General features: G+C 35.3%; 1 protein-coding gene across 11 annotated transcripts in view; it reads right to left on the minus strand.

The window, feature by feature from the left end:
- Positions 1–21,112, minus strand: part of SMG7 (SMG7 nonsense mediated mRNA decay factor) — a 91,475-nt gene that overhangs the window by 34,447 nt on the left and 35,916 nt on the right. For 7 of the 11 annotated variants that reach the window (XM_006942751.4, XM_006942752.5, XM_006942748.4 and 4 more), the window contains exons 2-5: positions 19,996–20,132; positions 4,748–4,779; positions 2,110–2,227; positions 229–361 (exon numbers count right to left, since the gene is read on the minus strand). In XM_006942751.4, the coding sequence (XP_006942813.2) occupies positions 229–361; positions 2,110–2,227; positions 4,748–4,779; positions 19,996–20,099 (387 nt within the window). In that variant the 5' untranslated portion in view covers positions 20,100–20,132. Of the gene's footprint in view, positions 1–228; positions 362–1,539; positions 1,596–2,109; positions 2,228–2,838; positions 4,466–4,747; positions 4,780–19,995; positions 20,133–21,112 lie in introns of those variants that run through there. The other 4 variants (XM_006942749.4, XM_019821744.3, XM_045049093.1 and 1 more) reach the window with 4 other exon arrangements.

Here is a 21,112-nt window from a genome sequence, read left to right on the forward strand (position 1 = left end):
CACTTAACCGACTGAGCCACCCAGGAGCCCCATAAACCTTTTTTGATTGAATCTTTTTTGTTTTAAAGGTCTTATGGTCAACAATCTGGGATATTTTTATTCACTTGAGGGATTATAGGTGATCAACTCCTGGATGCCCCCATAATAATAACAAAAAGTACTTATTAAACAAGATGTGTATAAAGAACATTCATGACTAGGAGAACTGATATACAATACAGAACTCACCTGAGTATAGAAGCCACTAGCTGCCTCTAGGAACAGAGATAGGTTTGCCTGAACTTCACTCCGATTCGGGTTTGCTCGATTCTTTGCCTGGCCTTGTAGTGTTGTGATCTGATTCTTAAAGGCATGATTCCAGCTGAAAACAAAATGTAATTCTATTTGGTATAGCAGTGACTCACTGGGCAGACACTGGTCCCCCTGAGAACAAGAAAGAACTGTTTGTTATAATTATAACACACTAGACAGTAAACCTGCATTAAAGTTACTCACTTATTTAAATAACTTTATGCTCCTCTTTGAGCAAGACCAGACATGCAATAGAATCCAACTGACCTTAGTAAACACTTACCAAATGTTCGAATAATCAGACTGTGGCTTCAGTTATTAATCTTTTAGAACTACTATAGTTAAACCCTATTTAGGAATCCCAGTACAAAACAAGAACTACAGTCGCAAGACCAAAGTAAAAGTAAGCTATCAACAAATTGCCATATACACTGTGCCAAGAAATGACTGAGTATATCCTTATTAAGTGACAGGTATAAGGGGAAAATTTCTTTTTCAATATTAAGCCATATCTCTTATTTCCATAAAATCTATTTCCCACAGCACTCTGTTCTAATTCTTTTTAATGCTTTCTTTATTTCTCTTGGGGTTAATGTTTTCTTCACAGCTTGAAATATAAGTTCATTTTTTGATATTTCAATTTTGGCTATTTAAAATAGGAAAAAACACAGTGCTGAAATATGGCATATCAAAATTCTATTATAAAATGTTTTTCTTGAACCAAACTGTGTAAAGAATCATTTTAGATTCAGTTAGGGTGAAATACAGCCATTCCTTAACTTGGAAACCACAGTGGGGGGTGCAGAAAACAGAACTAGGATGGAGGGAGATTATTACTGGCTTGATTAAAGGAAGCAAACACAGATGAAAGGTCTACAACCTACCTGGAAAGTACCTAATTCTTTATCAATGTCAACTTTTGAGACACTAGAGCACTTGCGTTTTTAATGCTTCATGAGGACAATCGCTCCCTCAGTATTTTTGATGACATTTTATCCTTGCCTCTAATATCATAGATACGGATTCTGAGTGGCTGTGATTAAGCTCTTTAATTACTAGAACTCCTAAAAATATAAAGTATCTAAGAAAGGTGAACAATATAGGAAAAACTAATCTTCACCACAACTTAGGGTACTAGGCATTACTAAATAGAATATTCTTAACTGATTCTTAATATTTCATCAGGCTAATATCCTTGATCCAATTTATAAGGCCAGGCCCTCCACAAAAGGCATTTTATTTACTCACTTGGGAATCTGGTCATCTGTCATTTCACCTCTCATAGAAAGAACAAGTGGAATAGCCTAAATATACAAAATCTTTCTTTAGTTTTATTAGGGGTGGGGGGGAAGGAAATACCTACTTATTTTATAAAAGGAAGAAGTTCCCTTACAATGCAAACACATTTTCCTTTGGGAGAAATTTATAGAATCACATTCACCAAAGAAGATTTATCTAAAGTTTACTGTTGAATTTCTTTTTTAGTCGTGGTTTAAATGCAGGACTGAACACATACAGAGAATCCAAACACTGTCTCTTAGTACTTGAAATATACATAGATTTGTTTTTATGATATACCCCAAAGACCTGAATAAGACTCAACTTCAAGCATTCTCCTCTTGCTGCCTAAGACTATCTGAAGTAATAACAATGGTCAAATATTCTGTTCAAAAAAAATCACAAGTACTAGAATTTTTTGTTTTCATTGAAAGACCTTACTCTGAGACAGGTTAAGAAGAAACAACCAAATTGTTTTTTATTCTAAAGTCTTGGTGAGACTCTTGATCTTACAGGGACATCCCAAATGATAGTACTTACAGATCCTGTTCTACTTTCTTGTCTAAAGCGTATTCCAAATCAGTAACTAGCATTTTCTGGTACAGGTCCTGCAGAGCCTGCCTGGATGTCCAGACCTCAGCTGGACCCAGCTTAGAATCTGAGTAACAAAACAAACAAAACAAACAAACAAACAGCAGATATATAGAAAAACAGAGTTAAAACCATTATACTACACCAATGACTCCTTCCCTCTCCACTCCCCAAAGCAAAAACCTGCTTCATACCATAGATTGCTGCAGAAGTTTTATACTACTACATTTTAAAACGACTCTCACCTTCAGGCTAATGACTGAATCTGGTTCAAAATGCTTGTGTATTTGTCTTTTAGCTTTGAAATAACACCATGAAAAAGGCTAAAAAACAAAAAAAAAACCCCGAATGGTGCACCCTTTGCTTTAGTTTGGATTTCTACGTATTCATATCACAGGAAGCCATGTCCCCCCATTTGAAATGATGAACTGCCAAGATGGTCTGTTTACTCTCATAAGTGTATCCCTGTCCAGAGCAGCTTTTTTCTTTTTATTCTGAATCATTCTCAACTGTCCTTACAGAATCTTCACGTCTGTTCACAATCCAGCAGCTGTTTGCGCATTCTGCTGTTATTCCTACTCTATATAATGTCAACCCGATAAAGCCATAACAGTAAGGGTTATTTTAATGATTGATAAATTGCTTGCCAAGAAACTTTTGTGAGCAATCCATACTTGCCATTTAACATAAATGAGAATTTGCAGCACATGATGATTAAGCTGCTCAAGAGGCCAAATGAGAGATTGGTGAAAGATGAAATCAGGAAGTCAGGCTATGACAAAATGTAATACTCAGTTGGGGCCGTACTGTCTGCCAGAGTCCTGAAAGACACATTAGCCTTCCTGATTACTAGGCTTATGAGTGCAATAACTGACAGTGATCTGCCCCAATAGAAGAACTTAACAAAAGACTTTTCAATTAGGCTTCTGATTACATTTGATATTTTACTGAGACACAATGGCATAATCTTTACTCTTCTCTAGGTCTGCAAATAAAATCTCCTGAGTTAATCCTCACAAGAGTTTGTGACTAAAAACAAAACAAAACAAAACAAGATGTAGTATCAGCTTCTTGATCCCTTATTAGGTTTTAGGGCTAAATAGATTTATAGATTTATTCAGTCTTGTTTCAATTCATCGATGGTAAGGAAAGGATTATAAGGGATCACTAACTCTGTTTTATCAGACAGACTACCATTTAAATTACTTCATATCTTAATGTTTCTAGGCAGCCAAATGTCCCCTATAAAAGCCAAACCCTAACCCTACTTCCTGAGGGTATTCAATACTTAAGAAAAAGTAAAAGGTACAGTCAGCCTAACATCACTCCATGCACAATTTTGGTCACATAATGGAGATTATGCCTACCATGACAAAAGCATAATATAGTGCCTCAGAGCTGACACCAATATCCGTAGTAAGGAAGATGACGACAGTTATGTTAATAATGGGGAAGAACTGAGGTGCTATACTAAGTATACCTGTAAAAAGTGTTTTTAGAATTTTTCTTTTTATCTTAAGAAGATGACGATGGTATTACCACATTCTTAAAACAGTAGCATCAACATTAACACTGGCCTGCAATGTTGAGAAAAAGACATCTAAAGAGTCTTAATTTCCTCTTGATTGTAAATTCTGGCCAGAATGCTGTTTGTAACAGTTTAACTCTCTGTGGATTTCACTGCAGAACTAAAGTCCTCAAAAATTAGAATGAGATTCATTATCACATTATCTCTTTTTATACTTTAGAACAGCATATGCTGCTATAGAGAGCATACTGATCACTACATAGTGCCATATATTTCCTAATTTTGGAGTTAAAATCATCTGCTCCTTCTAGGGACTTTCAGTTCTTCTTTCAAAAATACCCTGGCTATTCAAAACAAAAAAAGGGAGAAAAGAAAGGTGGCAAGGCAGTTCAGTCAATTTCAAGGACTTTTAGTACAGTTTTCCTACAAATATTTTTTCTCAAGGTTTACTTACTATTCAAGTTTGGAGAATTATCAACAGGAAGACATGAACTTAATACCATAAGGTATTTTTATTTATATGGTATATGAATTCTTTCTTCTGTGTCTTAAATTGATGACAAATAGTTCATAAAAATTAAATGGTTATATGCATTAAATTAGGTAATATTCAATACAATGCAGCACAGATTATATAAAATTCTTAACCATCTAAGTAAGAATTCAAAGTTCAGGGGCGCCTGGATGGCTCAGTTGGTCCAGTGTCTTGATTTCAGCTCAGGTCATGATCTCATGGTTCATGGGTTCAAGCCCCACACTGGGGGAGCTGTCAGCACAGAACCTGCTTAAGATTCTCTCTCTTCTTCTCTCACTGCCCCTTTCCTGCTGGCTCACACGTGCGTGTTCTCTCCTTCTCTCAAAATAAATACATAAACATAAAAAAAAAAAAAAAGAATTCAAAGTTCAAAAACAGTAATTATTTAAAGCAAATTTTAAGTCATCATCCCTTTTGGCAACTAGGACAGTGCAACAAGTAACATAGGAAAGATGAGACCCTTCCCTTAATTCCGTTAATGGTATATAAAATAAGCTGTGAAAACCAAATGAGCCAGCCAGTACCTGTCATGTCAGCCTTCAGGACTTCTGCCTGCCTAAAAAAAAGGGAAAAAAGAACATCAGTTAGAAACAAACTAGGCCTGCTCAACATAAGTTAACACTAAAACCTAAAAGTTAGGTGAAATCATATACTACATCAAGATGTATATAGCACCTCTATTTGTGACATTGCAAATAGTGTCCCTGCTTTAATATCCAGGGTAGCACTAGGTTTTGGCAAACTGATGCCATAACCTATGGAATTCTATGAGCTCACATTCTTGTGGTTTTCCAAATGTATTTAAGATAATATTAAATGATACTCATTAAACAAAAAATTTTCCCTCAATGCAGCCAGGAAATCCTATGTTTCTCAATTCACTAACCACTATATCTCGAAATTCCCACTTTCCTCAGACATGGATTTTGCCTCCTTCCTGAGGCCGACCCCTTTCAGTAAAGGCCAGCAGCCCCATCTCAGGAAAAACAATGCCCAGTTACTAAACATTGCGTTCACACAACCCTCTTCTTTCTCTCTCTTGTTAAAACACAAGAGGCGCTGCATCTCTTATTTAAGACCAGTAATTCCACTTGAGTAGGCTCTTTCTAGACTTTAATAAGAACTTCTGCTCCCTTAATTACCCCCTTCCTCCTTCAATAATTTTGAAACTTCTCTCTATATTGGATCTTTCCTTTTCTTCAGTATTTTAAACACGCTCAAGTCTGTCACAGTTCTAAAATCTTCTGTCCTGCATTCTCCTCCTCTGGCTGTGGCTTCTTTCCTCTCTCAAATTTTTCAAGAGTTGCCTGTAATCAAGAGGTCCAAAAAAAAAAAAAACAAAAAAAGAGGTCCAAAACTGAACTCATGACCCATTCCCACCCCCATTCCTGGTTCTCTTTCTAGTGTTTTTTGCCCTACCAAATGTATCACTGCTTTCCAATTGTGAAAGGCAGTTACCTCAAAGTCACCTGTGACAACTTTCTCCCAATCCCTGGTAATCTATCAACTCCAGAGAATTCTACCAACTAAATGTATCTTGAATGTGTGGATTTCCTTTTACTTCCTCTTCATCCACTCACATTCAAGTTATGAACCATCCCTTGCTGGGACTAATGCAAAGCCACCAAACTGTTTTCTCCATTTCACTCTTGCCCTATTTCATTCTGTTCTCCCACTGCTGTCTGGTGGATCTTGTCAAAATGCAAATTCTGACCATACCAACAGTCCCATTCAAAAGCTTTAATGATTTCCCCACTACTCTTAGAGTAAAAACTAAAATCTTTACTAAAGTGTCCCACAAAGTTCTCTGCACTCCAAAAATTAAGAGTCTGCACACTGCTTCTACCATTATTCTCTCTTTTCCTTGATCTCTGTGCTCCAGTTACCGGATTTCTGGTTTCTCCAATGTGCTCTGCTCCCTTCATACACAGCACCTTTGTAAAGAAGAGTCCTTTTGCTAGGAATACCTCTTCCCCTTTTGTCTGGTTAATTATTACTCATACTTTGTCTCAGAAACATAACTTTCTCAAGAAATCTTACTTAGATGAAGGATATTCCTATTTTATACTCTCAAAGCACTTATTTTTTTCTACACAGTAGATATCACAGATTTTAAGAATGCTCACCGTCACAACCCCTATGCCTAGTAGCACAGCACCTAGCAATCAGTAGGCATTCAATAAAGATCTTTTAAGTGAAGAAAGGAAAAAGGATAAATCATGTTCATATATTCTAAAAAGTTATGTATATAAACTAATGAGATTTCCATTTCTAAAAACAAACTTGAACATAAAAGCTAGAGAATACAGAGGTTCTAAAATTTTTACTGTAAACATTAGGTATTTAATATCAGCTGTGAGTTTTAGTTTCATCAAAACATAATGTGAACCTTTTCATTTTCTTAGCTTTTAAAAAATATTTATTTTTTTCTAAATTAAGTGTTCAGACAGAATCATAACTGGTTGTTATACAGGTAACCACAAGCCATATAGGAACTATCAGTATAAATGAATAATAAAAATAAATAGCTAAACTTCATCCTCAACTGTAACATCACATCAAATCCCATTATTCATATTACCTAGCTCCACTGTTTACTTTGGGTGTTAAACTTTTGCACCTAAAAAAACAAACTATGTTCACAAGGCTTGTTGGCTTATACCATTAAAACCTAAGATTATAAAATGTAATAAAAAATACCAAATATCCTGCAAACAATGTTATATACAAACCTAATGTCAACCACAAATCAAAAACCAGTAATAGATATGCAAGTAGCAAAGAGAAAGGAATCTGAGTATATCACTAAAGAAAGCCAGCAAATCACAAAAGAGAACAAGAGAAGAAACGATCAGAGAACAACTACAAAACCACCGCAAAACAACTAACAAAATGGCAATAAATACTTATATAACAATAATTACTTTGAATGTAAACAAACTAAATGCTCCCATCAAAAGTCACAGGGTAACAGGGTGGATAAAAAGAGCAAGGCCCATCTATATGCTGCCTTTAAGAGACTAATTTCAGACCGAAAGACACCGGCAGATTGAAAGCACAGGGATGGAGAAACGTCATGCAAATGGCTGTCAAAAGAATGCCAGAGTAGCAATACTTAAAGCAGACAAAACAGACTTTAAAACAAAGACTGTAACAGAGAATGACACTATATAATAATAAAGAAGACAATCTAACAAGGTAACACAATTGTAAATATTTACGCACCCAACATGTAAGCACTCAAATACATAAAACAGTTAATACAATAATAGTAGGGGGCTTTAACACTTAACATCAGTGGACAGATCATCCAACCAAAAAATCAGCAAGGAAATAGTGGCTTTGAATGATACAGTGGACCAGATGGATTTAACAGATATATTCAGAATATTCCAGCCTAATATAGCAGAATACACATTTTTTTCACGGGCACATGGAACATTCTCCAGAGGAGATCACATATTAGGCCACATAACAAATCTTAACAAATTCAAAAAGATCAAAGTCATACCATGCATCTTTTCTGATCATAACACTATGAAACTAGAAATCAACCACAAGAAAAAATCTGGAAAGAGCACAAATACATGGAAATTAAAAAACATGCTACTAAACAACAAATGGGTCAACCAAGAAAACAAAGAAATTAAAAATTTTCATGGAAACAAATGAAAATGAAAATACAATGATCCAAAATCTTTGGGATGCAGCAAAAGCAGTCCTAAGAGGGAAATTTATAGCAATACAGGCCTACCTCAAGAAACAAGAAAAGTCTCAAATAAGCAATCTAACTGTAAACCGAAAGGAACCAGAAAAAGTACAACAAAACCCAAAAGCATGAGAAGGAAGGAAATAATAAAGAGTAGATCAGGAATGATATGTAGAAACTAAAATAAACAACCTAGCCTTAAAGCTAAAGGAAGTAGAAAAAGAACAACAAAACCAGGAGAAGGAAAGAAATAATAAAGAGTAGAACAGAAATGATATAAACTAAAAAACAGAACAGACCAATGAAACCAGGAGATGGTTCTTTGAAAAGATCAGCAAAATTGATAAACCTCTAGCTAGACTCATTAAAGAAAGAAAGAAAGAAAGAAAGAAAGAAAGAAAGAAAGAAAGAAAGAAAGAAAGAAAGAACGAACGAACCCAAATAAGCAAAATCACTAGTGAAAGAAGAGAATTAACCAATACCACAGAAATACAATTATATGCCAACAATACTGGACAACTGAGAAGAAACAGATATAATTCCTGGAAACATATAACCTACCAAAACTGAAGCAGGAAGAAATAGAAAATTTGAACAGACTGAGATTACCAGCAAAGAAACTGAATCAGTAATCAAAAAACTCCCAAAAAACAAAAGTCCAGGACCTTAAGACTTCACAGGGAAATTCTACCAAACATTTAAAGAAGATCTAACACCTATTCTTCTCAAACCATTCCAAAAAGTACAAGAAGGAAAACTTCCAAAATCCACTCATTCTCTTCATTCCTGATACCAAAACCAGATAAAGACACCATTAAAAAAAATAAATAAATAAAAAAGAGAACTACAGACCAGTATCTCTGATGAATATGATGCAAGAATCCTCAACAAAATACTAGCAAACCAACAATACATTAAAAAAATACATCCAACAATACATTAAAAAAATCATTCATCATGATCAAGTAGGATTTATTCCCAGGATGCAAGGGTGGTTTGATATTTGCAAATCAATCTGATACATCACATCAGTAAGAGAAAGGATACATACCATATGATCATTTCAACAGATAAAGAAAATGCATCTGACGAAGTACAATATCCATTCATGATAAAAACCCTCAACAAAAAAACAGGTTTTGAGGGAACACACCTCAGCAAAGGCCATAATAAAGGCTGAACATCATACTTAATGGGGAAAAAAACGAGAGTGTTTCCCCTAAGGTCAGGAACAAGACAAGGATGTCCACTCTCACCACTTCTATTCAACATAGTACTGGAAGACCTAGCCACAGCAATCAGACAATAAAAAGAAATAAAAGGCATCCAAATCGGTAAGGAAGAAGTAAAACTTGCACTATTACAGATGACATGATACTGTGTATAGAAACCTTAAAGGCTCCACCAAAAATTACTAGAACTGATAAATGAATTCAGTAAAGTCACAGGATACAAAGTCACTAATACAGAAATCTGTTTTATTTCTGTACACTAATAATGAAGCAGCAGAAAGAGAAATTAAGAAAACAATCCATTTACAACTGCACTGAAGGCAACAAAATACCTACAAATAAACAACCACAGAGGTAAAAAACCTATACTCTGAAAACTATAAAACATTAAAGAAAGAAATTGAAGATGACACAAAGAAATGGAAAGACACATGCTCATGGATTGGAAGAACAAATATGTTAAAACATCTAAACTACCCAAAGCAATCTACAGATTTAATGCGGTCCCCACCAAAATACCAACAGTATTTTTCACAGAACTAGAACAATCCTAAAATGTATATGGAACCACAAAAGACCCCAAATAGCCAAAGCAATCTTGAAAAAGAAAAGTAAAATTCCAGATTTCAAGATATACTACAGAAAGTTGCAGTAATCAAAAAAGTATAGCACTGACACATAAACAGACACAGATCAATGGAGTAGAATAGAAAACCCAGAAATAAACCCACAATTATATGGTCAATTAATCTTCAACAAAGGAGGAAAAACTATACAATGGGGGAAAAAAATGGTGTTGGGAAACACCAGCTCCAAAAAAATGGAGCTGGATCACTTTCTTACACCATACACAAAATAAGGTCAAAATTAGACTAAAGACCTAAATGTGAGACCTGAAACCATAAAAATCCTAGAAGACAGCACAAGTAGTCATTTCTCCAACATCGCCCATAGCAACATTTTCTAGATATAGCTCCTAAGGAAAGGGAAATAAAAGCAAAAATAAACTATTGGGACACATCAAAACAAAAAGCTTCTGCACAGTGGAGGAAACAATACAAAAACAAAAAAAACAAAAAACAAAAAACCTAAACTAAAAGACAAACTACCGATTGGGAGGAGATATTTCCAAATGTCATGTCTGATAAAGGGTTAGTATCCAAAATATAAAAAGAACATAAACAACTCAACACCAGAAACACAAATCATCCAATTTAAAAATGGACAGAAGGCATGAACAGACATTTCTCCAAAGAAGACATAGAGATGGACAAAAGACACATGAAAAGATGTCAACACTGGTGCATCTAGGTGGCTCAGGTGGTTAAGCGTCTGACTCTTGATTTTGGCTCAGGTCATGATCTCATGGTTCATGATTTTGAGTTCTGCACTGGGCTCTGTGCTGACAGTGCACAGCCTGCTTGGGATTCTCTCTTTCCCTTTCTCTGTTCCTCCCCAACTTGTATGCTCTCTCTCTTTCTGTCTCTCCCAAAATAAATAAACTCAAAAACAAAACAAAAAAGATGTTCAACATTGATGCAAACCAAAACTACAATGAGGTTATTACCTCACACCTTTCAGAATGGCTAAAATAAGAGGGCACTTGTTGGGATGAGCACTGGGTGTTGTATGGAAGCCAATTTGACAAGAAATTACATTAAATAAATAAATAAATAAATAAATAAATAAATAAATAAATAAATAAATAAATTTCTTAAAAAAAAAAAAAAGAATGGCTAAAATGAAAAACACAAACTGGTGCACCTGGGTGGCTCAGTCAGTTAAGCATCCGACTCTTGGTTTCAGCTCAGGTCAAGAACTTGAAGTTTCATGAGTTTGGGCCCTGTGTTGGGGTCTGTGCTGGCAGCATGGAGCTTGCTTGGGATTCTCTCTCTCCCTCTCCCTCACTCGTGTCTGTTTCTCTCAAAATAAATAAACTTAAAAAAAAAAAAAAAACCCACAAGAGGGGTGCCTGGGTGGCTCAGTCGGTTGAGCATCTGACTTCAGCTCAGGTCATGATCTCATGGTTTGTGAGTTTGAGCCCTGTGTCGGGCTCTGTGCTGACAGCTCAGAGCCTGGAGCCTGCTTCAGATTCTGCATACCTCCCCCACTCTCCGCCCCACCCGCTTGTGCTCTGTCTCTGTCTTTCAAAAATGAATAAACATAAAAAAAAAATTAAAAAAAAACCCCACAAGAAATAACAAGTGTTGGTGAGGATGTGGAGAAAAAGGAATCCTCTTGCACTGTTGGTGGGAATACAAACTGGTGCAGCCACTGTGGAAAACAGTTTGTTGGTTCCTCCAAAAGTTAAAAAAAGAACTACCCTATGATCCAGTAATCACATTATTGGGTATTTACCCCCAAAATACAAAAACACAAATTCAAAGGGATACAATGCACCCCTCTGTTTACTGCAGCATTATTTACAATAGTCAAATTATGGAAGAAATCCAAATGTCCACTGATAGATGAATGGAGAAAGAAAATGTGGTATAATATAATGTATAATGGAATAGTATTCAGCCATAAAAAGAATGAAATCATGCCATTTGCAAAAACATGGATGGAGCTAGAGAGTATAATGCTAAGAAAAGTAAGAAAGACAAATACCATATGAGTTCACTTATATGTAGAATTTAAAAAACAAAAACAAATGAGCAAAGAAAAAAGAGACAGACAAACCAAGAAACAGACTGGTAACTATAGAAAACAAACAGATGGTTACCAGAGGGAAGGTGGGTGGGGGGAAGGGTAAAATAGGTGATTAAGAGAACACTTATCATGATGAGCACTGAGTAACGTATAGAATTATTGAATCACTATATGTACACCTGAAACTAATATAACAATCTATAGATTGTTAACTAAGAATTAAAAACTTAAAAAAGAAGAATGCCATATATCCTATTCTACCCATGTCAAAAGAACACACTCTTCCAAAACACACACACACACACACACACACACACACACACACACACACACACACAAAATACAACATCCTACCGGAGCACTAATTTATGAAACTTATACCAAGAAAGCCAGTGCTAATTATATGCATCTTTACTAGACTCAACAGTGTTTTCATTCTGTCCCTGCAAAGTTACAAATACATTTTACTATGCTTCCAGACATTAGCTAAAAAGTTTACACTCAAGTATACACAAGATATCTTATACTTAGAATCATGTGTCTAAAGGTTATTTTCTCATTTCAAGCAAGATCTGCTTGTAAGTATCATTTCAGTATGCTACCATCTGCCTAATGAGGACACCAACTTTCTTTCAAAGATTTTATTGAGCATATTACAGGAACTATTTACAAACAGCCTGTTTCTCTTAGAGGCTGTAAAATAAGATAATTAAGTCTAATAATGTCTAATGTAAAATCTAGCTATTCTGGTAGCAGGCTTCCACTGATAAACAAAGATCAAAATTTTACTTTATATTTTTATATACTACAATCTGTCCAAGAGAAACTGTAAAACTAAAAATTCAAGCACTAACAAAAGTGCAAAAACGTGATAAAAATTGTCTGACAAAAATGTTAAAGCATCTTGAAATCCCAGGAGTTTTGGTTCCTCAGTATGACAAGAGTAAAGAGGTGCTCATTCTGTGCACAGTTCTCTATTAGTTGTGAAAGAGATACATTAATGACTAAAATAATCTTGCTAAATTGAATGGATGAAAAGATAGCTAAATGGAAAATCTAATAACCTGAAGATGTCGAGTATTACTCCTCTTCTATAAACAAGGAAACTGAAGTTCTGAAATGTGAAACAATTTGCCCATAGTCACAAAGCAATTAGGTAGAATTAAGTACAAACTTAGTTCTGACTCTGAAGTCCAGTAATTTCTACTTCTTTCAAGTTAGAATTTAAAAATTCTGTGACATAAAAAGCTAACATAGACTCTGTCAACTAAACACTAACATGTAAGTCACCTCGCCTAAATTAAAAGATTTGTTAAAATAGAAAACAAAATTCTACCTGAGATTTTTAATAAAAAAGACCACAAGAAGTAAAATTTATATTCCAGTACAGCAGTCAGACTATGGGTGAAATTCCTTCGTTTACTCTGAATCTCTTTTTGTAAATAAACTTTACTGGGACACAGTCACGCCCATTCATTTACGTACTGTCTATGGCTGCTTTCTGCTACAAGGGCAGAGCTGTGTAGTTGAGACAATGACCACATGGCCCACCAAGCCTCAAATATTTATTACCTGGCCTCTTTACAGTAAACTTTGCATCTCCTGCTCTGGGGAGTACCTAATCAAAAAATAAGAAGTAAAATATCTATTAAGTTCCCAAGCCAAATAGTTTTTCCCTATGAGGAATCATCAATAGTTTCCTTAAAGATCTATTTTTATTAATGTTGTAATCTTGCCACAAAGAGAACTACATTAAAAAATACAGTCTCATGTAACAAACAGTAAAGTTACTATGTGGAGACCATGCTGTATTTTTGATGGCCTTAATCTGCAAACTGTTTAAAACCCTGTTAGGTTTATATACTATTATCTACTAACTCTTCTTTTTTCCTGTGTACCAAAAGTACCCATTTAGACAGGAGAGGGTTAAACTGAGAATTATCTCACAAGAGGAATCCCTATCCTCTCCTTACACAATTTTATTTTTTTCATATAGTATATAAGAAACCAAATCAATAGATGTGATCTTATACCAACTGCTTTCATAAAGACTGGTAACATAATTGGCCATTTGATTATTTTACTTCACTAGGGAAAGCTACCACACCTCAAGTGACCTACTGGTTTTGCTAAAGACTAACAATGTTAAACATTAATATAGTTTATGGCCAATGCTTATACAAAGTGAGAGAGTGTTTAAATGTTTTCTCTTGGTAGAAGGCTCTGGCAACATGAGTTGCTTTTTTTTTTTTGGAGTTTATTTTATTTATTTATTTATTTATTTATTTATTTATTTATTTATTTATTTATTTTTAATATATGAAATTTATTGTCAAATTGGTTTCCGAATTGCTTTTTATTCTTACTTTAAGCAGAAAGAATTAATGAAAACAATGAATGAACCAAAAATTCAAACATTAAAAATCATCACTCCTTCAATAATAAAATAACACCACTAAATACTTACAAAACACAAAGCTTTCAAAATACTGAATTCATTGTGTCCGTTCTACTAAGAGAAAGTAAGCACTTCTACCAAGCAATAAGAAAAAGTCATTAAAAGGCTGAATAAAATCTGAAACATTCAGTGATAAACAAATGCACTGAAAGCTAACAACCTGAAACAATATTCCTGGAGACTACATGATCATCAAGATCTATAAATACATTCAATGTATTCCAATGCACTAGGTACTGAAATAGCCAACGCTATATATAGCACTTATTGTCAGACAATGTTCTAAGGGCTTTATATAAATTATTTAATCCGTATTATGTACTATTACTGCCCCCACTTTATAGATGAAGAAGCCCACAGAAATAGAGGTTAAGTAACACGTCCAAGGTTAAGTCAGCATGTGAACTCAATCAGTTTGGTTCCACAGGATAACTCCTAACCATTACATCATAGTTCCTCCTATACAAGACTTCACAGAAAAAAAAAAAAAAAGTAATATTTAACAGAAATAGCCCACAAAACTGGGGCTTTCAATACTTAAACATCTTACAATGTTTTTTATAATGTTGTTAGAGAAGAAAACTCTAAAAGTAATGGCCATCTTCTTTAACAAACACCTTGATTATACATAGTACTTACAATAACAATGCAAGATAACATATATAATAAGATAATCTTTGTTAAGAACCGATATTAAAATTTGTGATTGAAAATATAAGATACCTCAAAATCAGGGGCAGACACAATGGAAGAGTCCTTCGACCTGAACTTCCAACCCTGTTTCTCTTACGAGCAGAACACAGGAAAATAAGCCAACATCTTCTAAAACTCATCTTCAAATAAGCCAACATCTTCAAACTCAGTTGCTAAGGAAAAGTGAATCAGCTTCTTTTGTTTTGGGAGGGAAAGCTAAAATATTTTTTTTTTGAAATTTAAACAAAAGCCATGGTAGGTTTTATTTCAAGTTAATATATTCGCTTATCTTCATAGAGTACTAAGGAGTATTTGGAATAATAACAGTATTCATCAATTATAACCACCTACATAATTACATATCATAATTATTTGTACAAAATAGGCCAGATACTGTAAGGTGAGTGTGAGCCTACACATGCAAGCACACAAATACACAATCTACAGATCTCTAAGACATCACCAAGTCTCATAGGATTAATAAAAAGTAAATCATATTGCTCTACTTTTGAATTTCACATAGAAAAGGGTATCTAGGGAAGATGCTGCTCCTAAAGGGGCTTGTCTCAGTAAGGAACAAAAACACTAATTTGCTTTCTCTCTGTGGCACTTTACAGTTTGTCATGAATTTTCAAGCCTCCTGACATTATTCCAATGCTCTACATTACAACATTTATCCTAAAATTCTATTATTTGAAACTGTGTATCTAGTTTAAGGGCCAGTCCTCTCTGGAAACATCAAAGGATAAGAAGTTCCTCCAGGCAGAGAAAATAACACAGTAAAGATAGCTAAGTCAGTGAAGGTGGGAGACTGGAACATAGAACATAAAATACACGGTAAGAAAATACAGGAGATGACTGGTGAACCAAGGCAGACAGCAGACTGTGAGACTTTACATGACACGTTAAGGAGCTCAGACCTCTGTCTTTTAAACAACAGGACACCAGTGCCAAGTTTTAAGCAGGAGCACACCATTGTCAGAACTTCATTTTTAAAAGATTACACAACATTCATGAAGATGGATTTTATTTTTTTTTAATTTTTTTTTTCAACGTTTATTTATTTTTGGGACAGAGAGAGACAGAGCATGAACGGGGGAGGGGCAGACAGAGAGGGAGACACAGAATCGGAAACAGGCTCCAGGCTCCGAGCCATCAGCCCAGAGCCTGACGCGGGGCTCAAACTCAAGGACCGTGAGATTGTGACCTGGCTGAAGTCAGACGCTTAACCGACTGTGCCACCCAGGCGCCCCATGAAGATGGATTTTAAAAGGGCAAGTCTGGAAGGGAGGAAGTGACCATACAGATGGAACAGAAAAACCTAGACTCAAGAAATACCTGTTAATAAAGTCAGTAGAAGGAAAGACAAAGCTGAGAAAACAGTCCAAATCATTCCCAGATTGTTAGCTTGGACAGCTGGATATATGAGAAAGTAAGGGGTATAAGCAGGAACTTAGAGATTAAGTGTCAAGCACAGAGGAGCCATTAAGACTAGGGATACACTGCGGGAGTGACCAGCACACTGATGGTAGTTAAACCTATAAGAAAAATGTAATTGCCCAGAATGGCAGAAGGGAGAATCTAGCTCTCAATCTTCATTTTTTAATTTGAGTATAGTTGACACACAAGGTTACATTAGCTTCAGGTTGTACAACGCAGTGATTCAACAACTCTGTTACACTATACTCAGCACAACTGTAGCTACCATCTATCACTGTACAATGCTATTACAAAACCACTGACCATATTCCCTATGCTATACCTTTTATTCCTGTGACTTACTCTTTCCCTAACTGGAAGCCTATATCTCCTTCTCCCCTTCACCCATTTATTTTGCCTGGCCCTCCATCCCGTTTTTTTCTGGCAACCAGTTTGTTTTCTGTATTGATAGGTCTGATTCTGCTTTTCGTTCATTTATTTGCTTGTTTTGTTTTTGTGGATTCCACATGTAAGTGAAATCATATGGATCCTCAAAAAATTAAAAATAGAAATACCATATAATCCAATAATGCCTACCGGGTATTTACACAAAGAAAATTAAAACACTAAACTGAAAAGATGTATGTATCCTTATGTTTATTGAATCATTATTTACAATAGCCAAGATAAAGGAAGCAACCCAAGTGTCTATCAATAGATGAATGGATAAAGAAGATGTAGCATGTATACACAATGGAGTATCATACAGCCACAAAAAAAGGATGAGATCTTGCCATCTGAGACAACATGGATAGACCTAGAGGTTATTATGCTAAGTGAAGTCAGAGAGAGAATGAGCTACTCATTTTCAAGGGGCAGATTTACCGTAAGGACTAGAAAGTGGGTTGGATTTGGTGAAATAAAGGTCAATAATAGCCCTGTCAGAGAAGAGACTATGTCAAATTGCAGGGGGCTGAGGAAAAAGTAAGAAGTAGTAGTTTAGGTCAGTTCTTAAAATGCTAAGCTGTGAAGAAAAAGGGAAGAGAGCCATGGTAAAGACAAGTTTCTTTTTTATAATAGTAGGGCCTTAAACATGTTTAAAATGAAAAAATGAAGCTAGGAGAATGGAATAGGTTGAAGACTTAAGAAAATGAGAACCAAACTGATAGAGGATAATTCTGGAAGAGATGGAAGGAAATGGCAATGTGAACAGTAAGACAGGAGGCCAGACTGTCTTTGAAAAGGAGGCAGGATGGAACTGGAGGAATGTAAGGTTAGATAGAAGTGTGCCAGAAGAATAAGGGAGTAGTGTGGGATGAGGTGATGTCAAGAGAACTCACAGCTACACACACTGCATCACTTTCAGAGATAAAGTAGGAGATGAGATCAGCGTCTGAACGTAAGTGGGAGATAAACTAAGGAGAATGGTGAATCTTTAGGATAATTACAAAATGAATAGGAAAGGGAGGCTTACCAAAGGCAAAGAAAAGAGTTGAGAAAAAGTAATGAGAGATGTATGGATTAGACACAATGAAAAAAATTAATATGAAAACATATACAACTAGTAAACGCAAATTAAAACAGGTAAATATTTTTACTCTAAATAGTCAAAATGACAATAGCCTTAATGATGGCAGGTACTACTTCTAAGCAACTCAGTATAAAGTGGAAGATATGAGGACATATACAGATGATTTCAATACACTATGGTTGAGTACAGGGATAAAGATATATGCCTACAGTTCAACTACAGAAAGAGCCAGTGGGAGTGAGGAAGAAGATAAGTGTTCAGGGCTGTATCTCTAACACCTAAAATAATGCCTGTTATACGGTAGCTGTTCAGTAAAATTTTGTTAAGTTAATGAATGGTAAAATGTGCATCATACAGGAAACAATTTTATGCAATGGAAAATGATACAGAATAAAAAGGACTTAGGTCTGGAGCTTCTTTCCAAGAAACTTCAACTTCTTCATCTGTAAAACAGGGAAACAAACTCCCTTTCAGAAATGAGAAGTAAATAAGACAACCAGTAAGTTACATAAAAGAACCTAAGTGAAAACTCTAAAGGGAGGACTGCACTCTGATTATAACACCAATACTTCGGGGCGCCTGGGTGGCTCAGTCGGTTAAGCGTCCAACTTCGGCTCAGGTCATGAGTTCGAGCCCCGCGTCGGGCTCTGTGCTGACCGCTCAGAGCCTGGAGCCTGTTTCAGATTCTGTGTCTCCCTCTCTCTCTGACCCTCCCCCGTTCATGCTCTGTCTCTCTCTGTCTCAAAAATAAATAAACGTTAAAAAAAAAAAATTAAAAAAAAAATAACACCAATACTTCAATGACCAAGTTAGTTTTGCTAATCTGGTTTCTGACATAGGATCCTTTCTGAAGCAGCACACAGGGTTGAAGAAGACAACATTCCAAGATGGGCGTCAAAAATCCTATGTTATCTACTACCATACAATGCTAAATGACAAAAGAAAGAGAAACTTTACATGTCATGAGGACCATATTCTTAGTATGTACAGAAAATGAAACCAGAGGTAGATACGTCAAAGCTGCAAAATAATTTGTTATTTTCTTTTTTGCTTCTCTCCAAACATTAGTTTTGATATAACTTAAATACATTTTAAATACTGGACCTAATAACACATCAAGCAACCTACAAAATACAGTAATATCATGGTAATTGATTATAGACTCTAAACTCATCTGTTAAGAATTAACAGCCTAATCATAGTACTTTGATCATTTAATATTTGCTAGGTCCTGTTTACATGCTTTCATATATTATTAAATCGTTAATTCACAAAACAAATCTATCAGGTTAAGTAGTAAGATTATCCTCATTTTGCTAATGAGGAAACAAGGACACAGAGTGGTTAAATACCTTGCTGAAAGTGACATAAACAGAAAGTGGCAGAGCTTAGTCTGGTTCCAGCAGGTCTTCTGGAATGGATTGGCTATAGGTGTCACCGTCAGGGTATCAACTTTTAGAGGCAATTATCACTTCTCATTTAAAAGTCCCATCTCTGAGATCAGATACCTTCACACATTCTGTCACTATAACTGTCATTACAAGCTGCAGTGACAGTTTCTAATTCACCATGTGGTTAGAGAGGTCTTCCCTAGCATGCAATCATTTACCTATTTCTATACACATTGGGAGGCTGGACTGCAGACACAGAGAACTAAAAAGAGCTGATGATCCCTGCACTCAAATGAACTGCTATACATGTAACTCAAAACACAGGAAGTTTCATACTAAAGGAGAATCTAGAAAACGGATCACATGTACCTACACTTATCATAAATATTCAAAGACCTCATACATAAACATAAAAATGTCTTATATTTACGTTAGTAAATGTTTTAAAAATTTCCTTCAACTACAAGATATAAGTGCTCATGACAAAGTAAACATATGCCAAAGTTCTCGTGAAGCCACATAAGTTAAAAAAAAAAAATTAGCACTCCCCACTCCCATCCTGGCCAATATCAAATGCTTCACAAAGTCTCTAACTCTTCTATTAGTGCTCACAGAATATGCATACTTTAACATACATCTCTAAAAGGAATACAAACATGAAGAAATCCCTTGTAATTTTTATCCTACCTAATATTACTTGATTTCAGATGCTCCTCTGATTTCAAGTTTCCGGTCCTCATCTGGGACTTAAATGAAACGTTTTCTCCCACAATGACTATCTGCAAGAACATCCAATTTCTTAAGGTAGAATGGTTTAAGACATTCTAGACAGAGGAGAGGAGGAAAATATGAGTTAACCCACAATAACAGAGAACTCCTTTGAAAAAAAATTATTTTCTCTTTATTTGAAATGATTTAATGTAAAGGCAAATGAAAAATACCAAAGCTTTTATCTTTCTATATTAAGTTTCTTAGAATACACATTTTAAAATTGTTTTGTATATTTCTAACATTTTAGTTTTAGATCTAAATGTTATTTAATCTCCCTCTCTCTCTGAAACCTGAGTGATCTCTATTAGGACAAACAAATACCAGTTACCCAGCAGGGTTTTTGTAGTTCCAAGGTGAGAGTGCCCTGTAGAACACAAGAGCAGATGGTTGGTCCAAACCAGACTGCTTACCAAAGGAAAAACATGTAAAGCAATTAAACCACAATTACAGGTGGTATGAACGTTTAGATTCTAAGATCAGCTAAAAATGGCAGGTTTTTAGATCTTTATTAACTCACTGAACAAAGATTTAGTCATGTTCATGTACTAGATACAGTGTGAATAACTGGGTATACAATGATGAACAAAACAGATATGGTCCCTGCCATGGATTTAAAATTTAATGTGGAGACAGACCCACAAGGAAGGAGGAGGCAACAAAGCGTAGTGGTTAATAGCATGGGTGTGTCACATTGTCTGCATTTAACTGCAGGCTGGGAGTAAGTCAAGCCACAGGAAAAGCAAAATTCCTTAAGGACATCAATTTAACTCAAAGATTTGAACAAAGCAATTTAAGTAAACATTACTGGCTACTGATAATTGCTTACATTTACAATTACTGTGTGGCAGATTCTGTGCTCAATGTTCCATAGGCATGATCTCAAAGAATGGGAGTATAATGGAATAGTCAGGTGTCTTGTATTCACAACTGTGTTCAAAGCAAGCTCTGCCACCAACTAGCTGTGTAACCTTAGGAAATTCACTTCTCTATGCCCCAGTTTTGTTAGAAGTAAGGAGATAATAAATGTACCTAC

The sequence above is a fragment of the Felis catus genome, chromosome F1 (genome assembly GCF_018350175.1).
Source record: "Felis catus isolate Fca126 chromosome F1, F.catus_Fca126_mat1.0, whole genome shotgun sequence".
In the NCBI taxonomy this organism is placed as follows: domain Eukaryota; kingdom Metazoa; phylum Chordata; class Mammalia; order Carnivora; family Felidae; genus Felis; species Felis catus.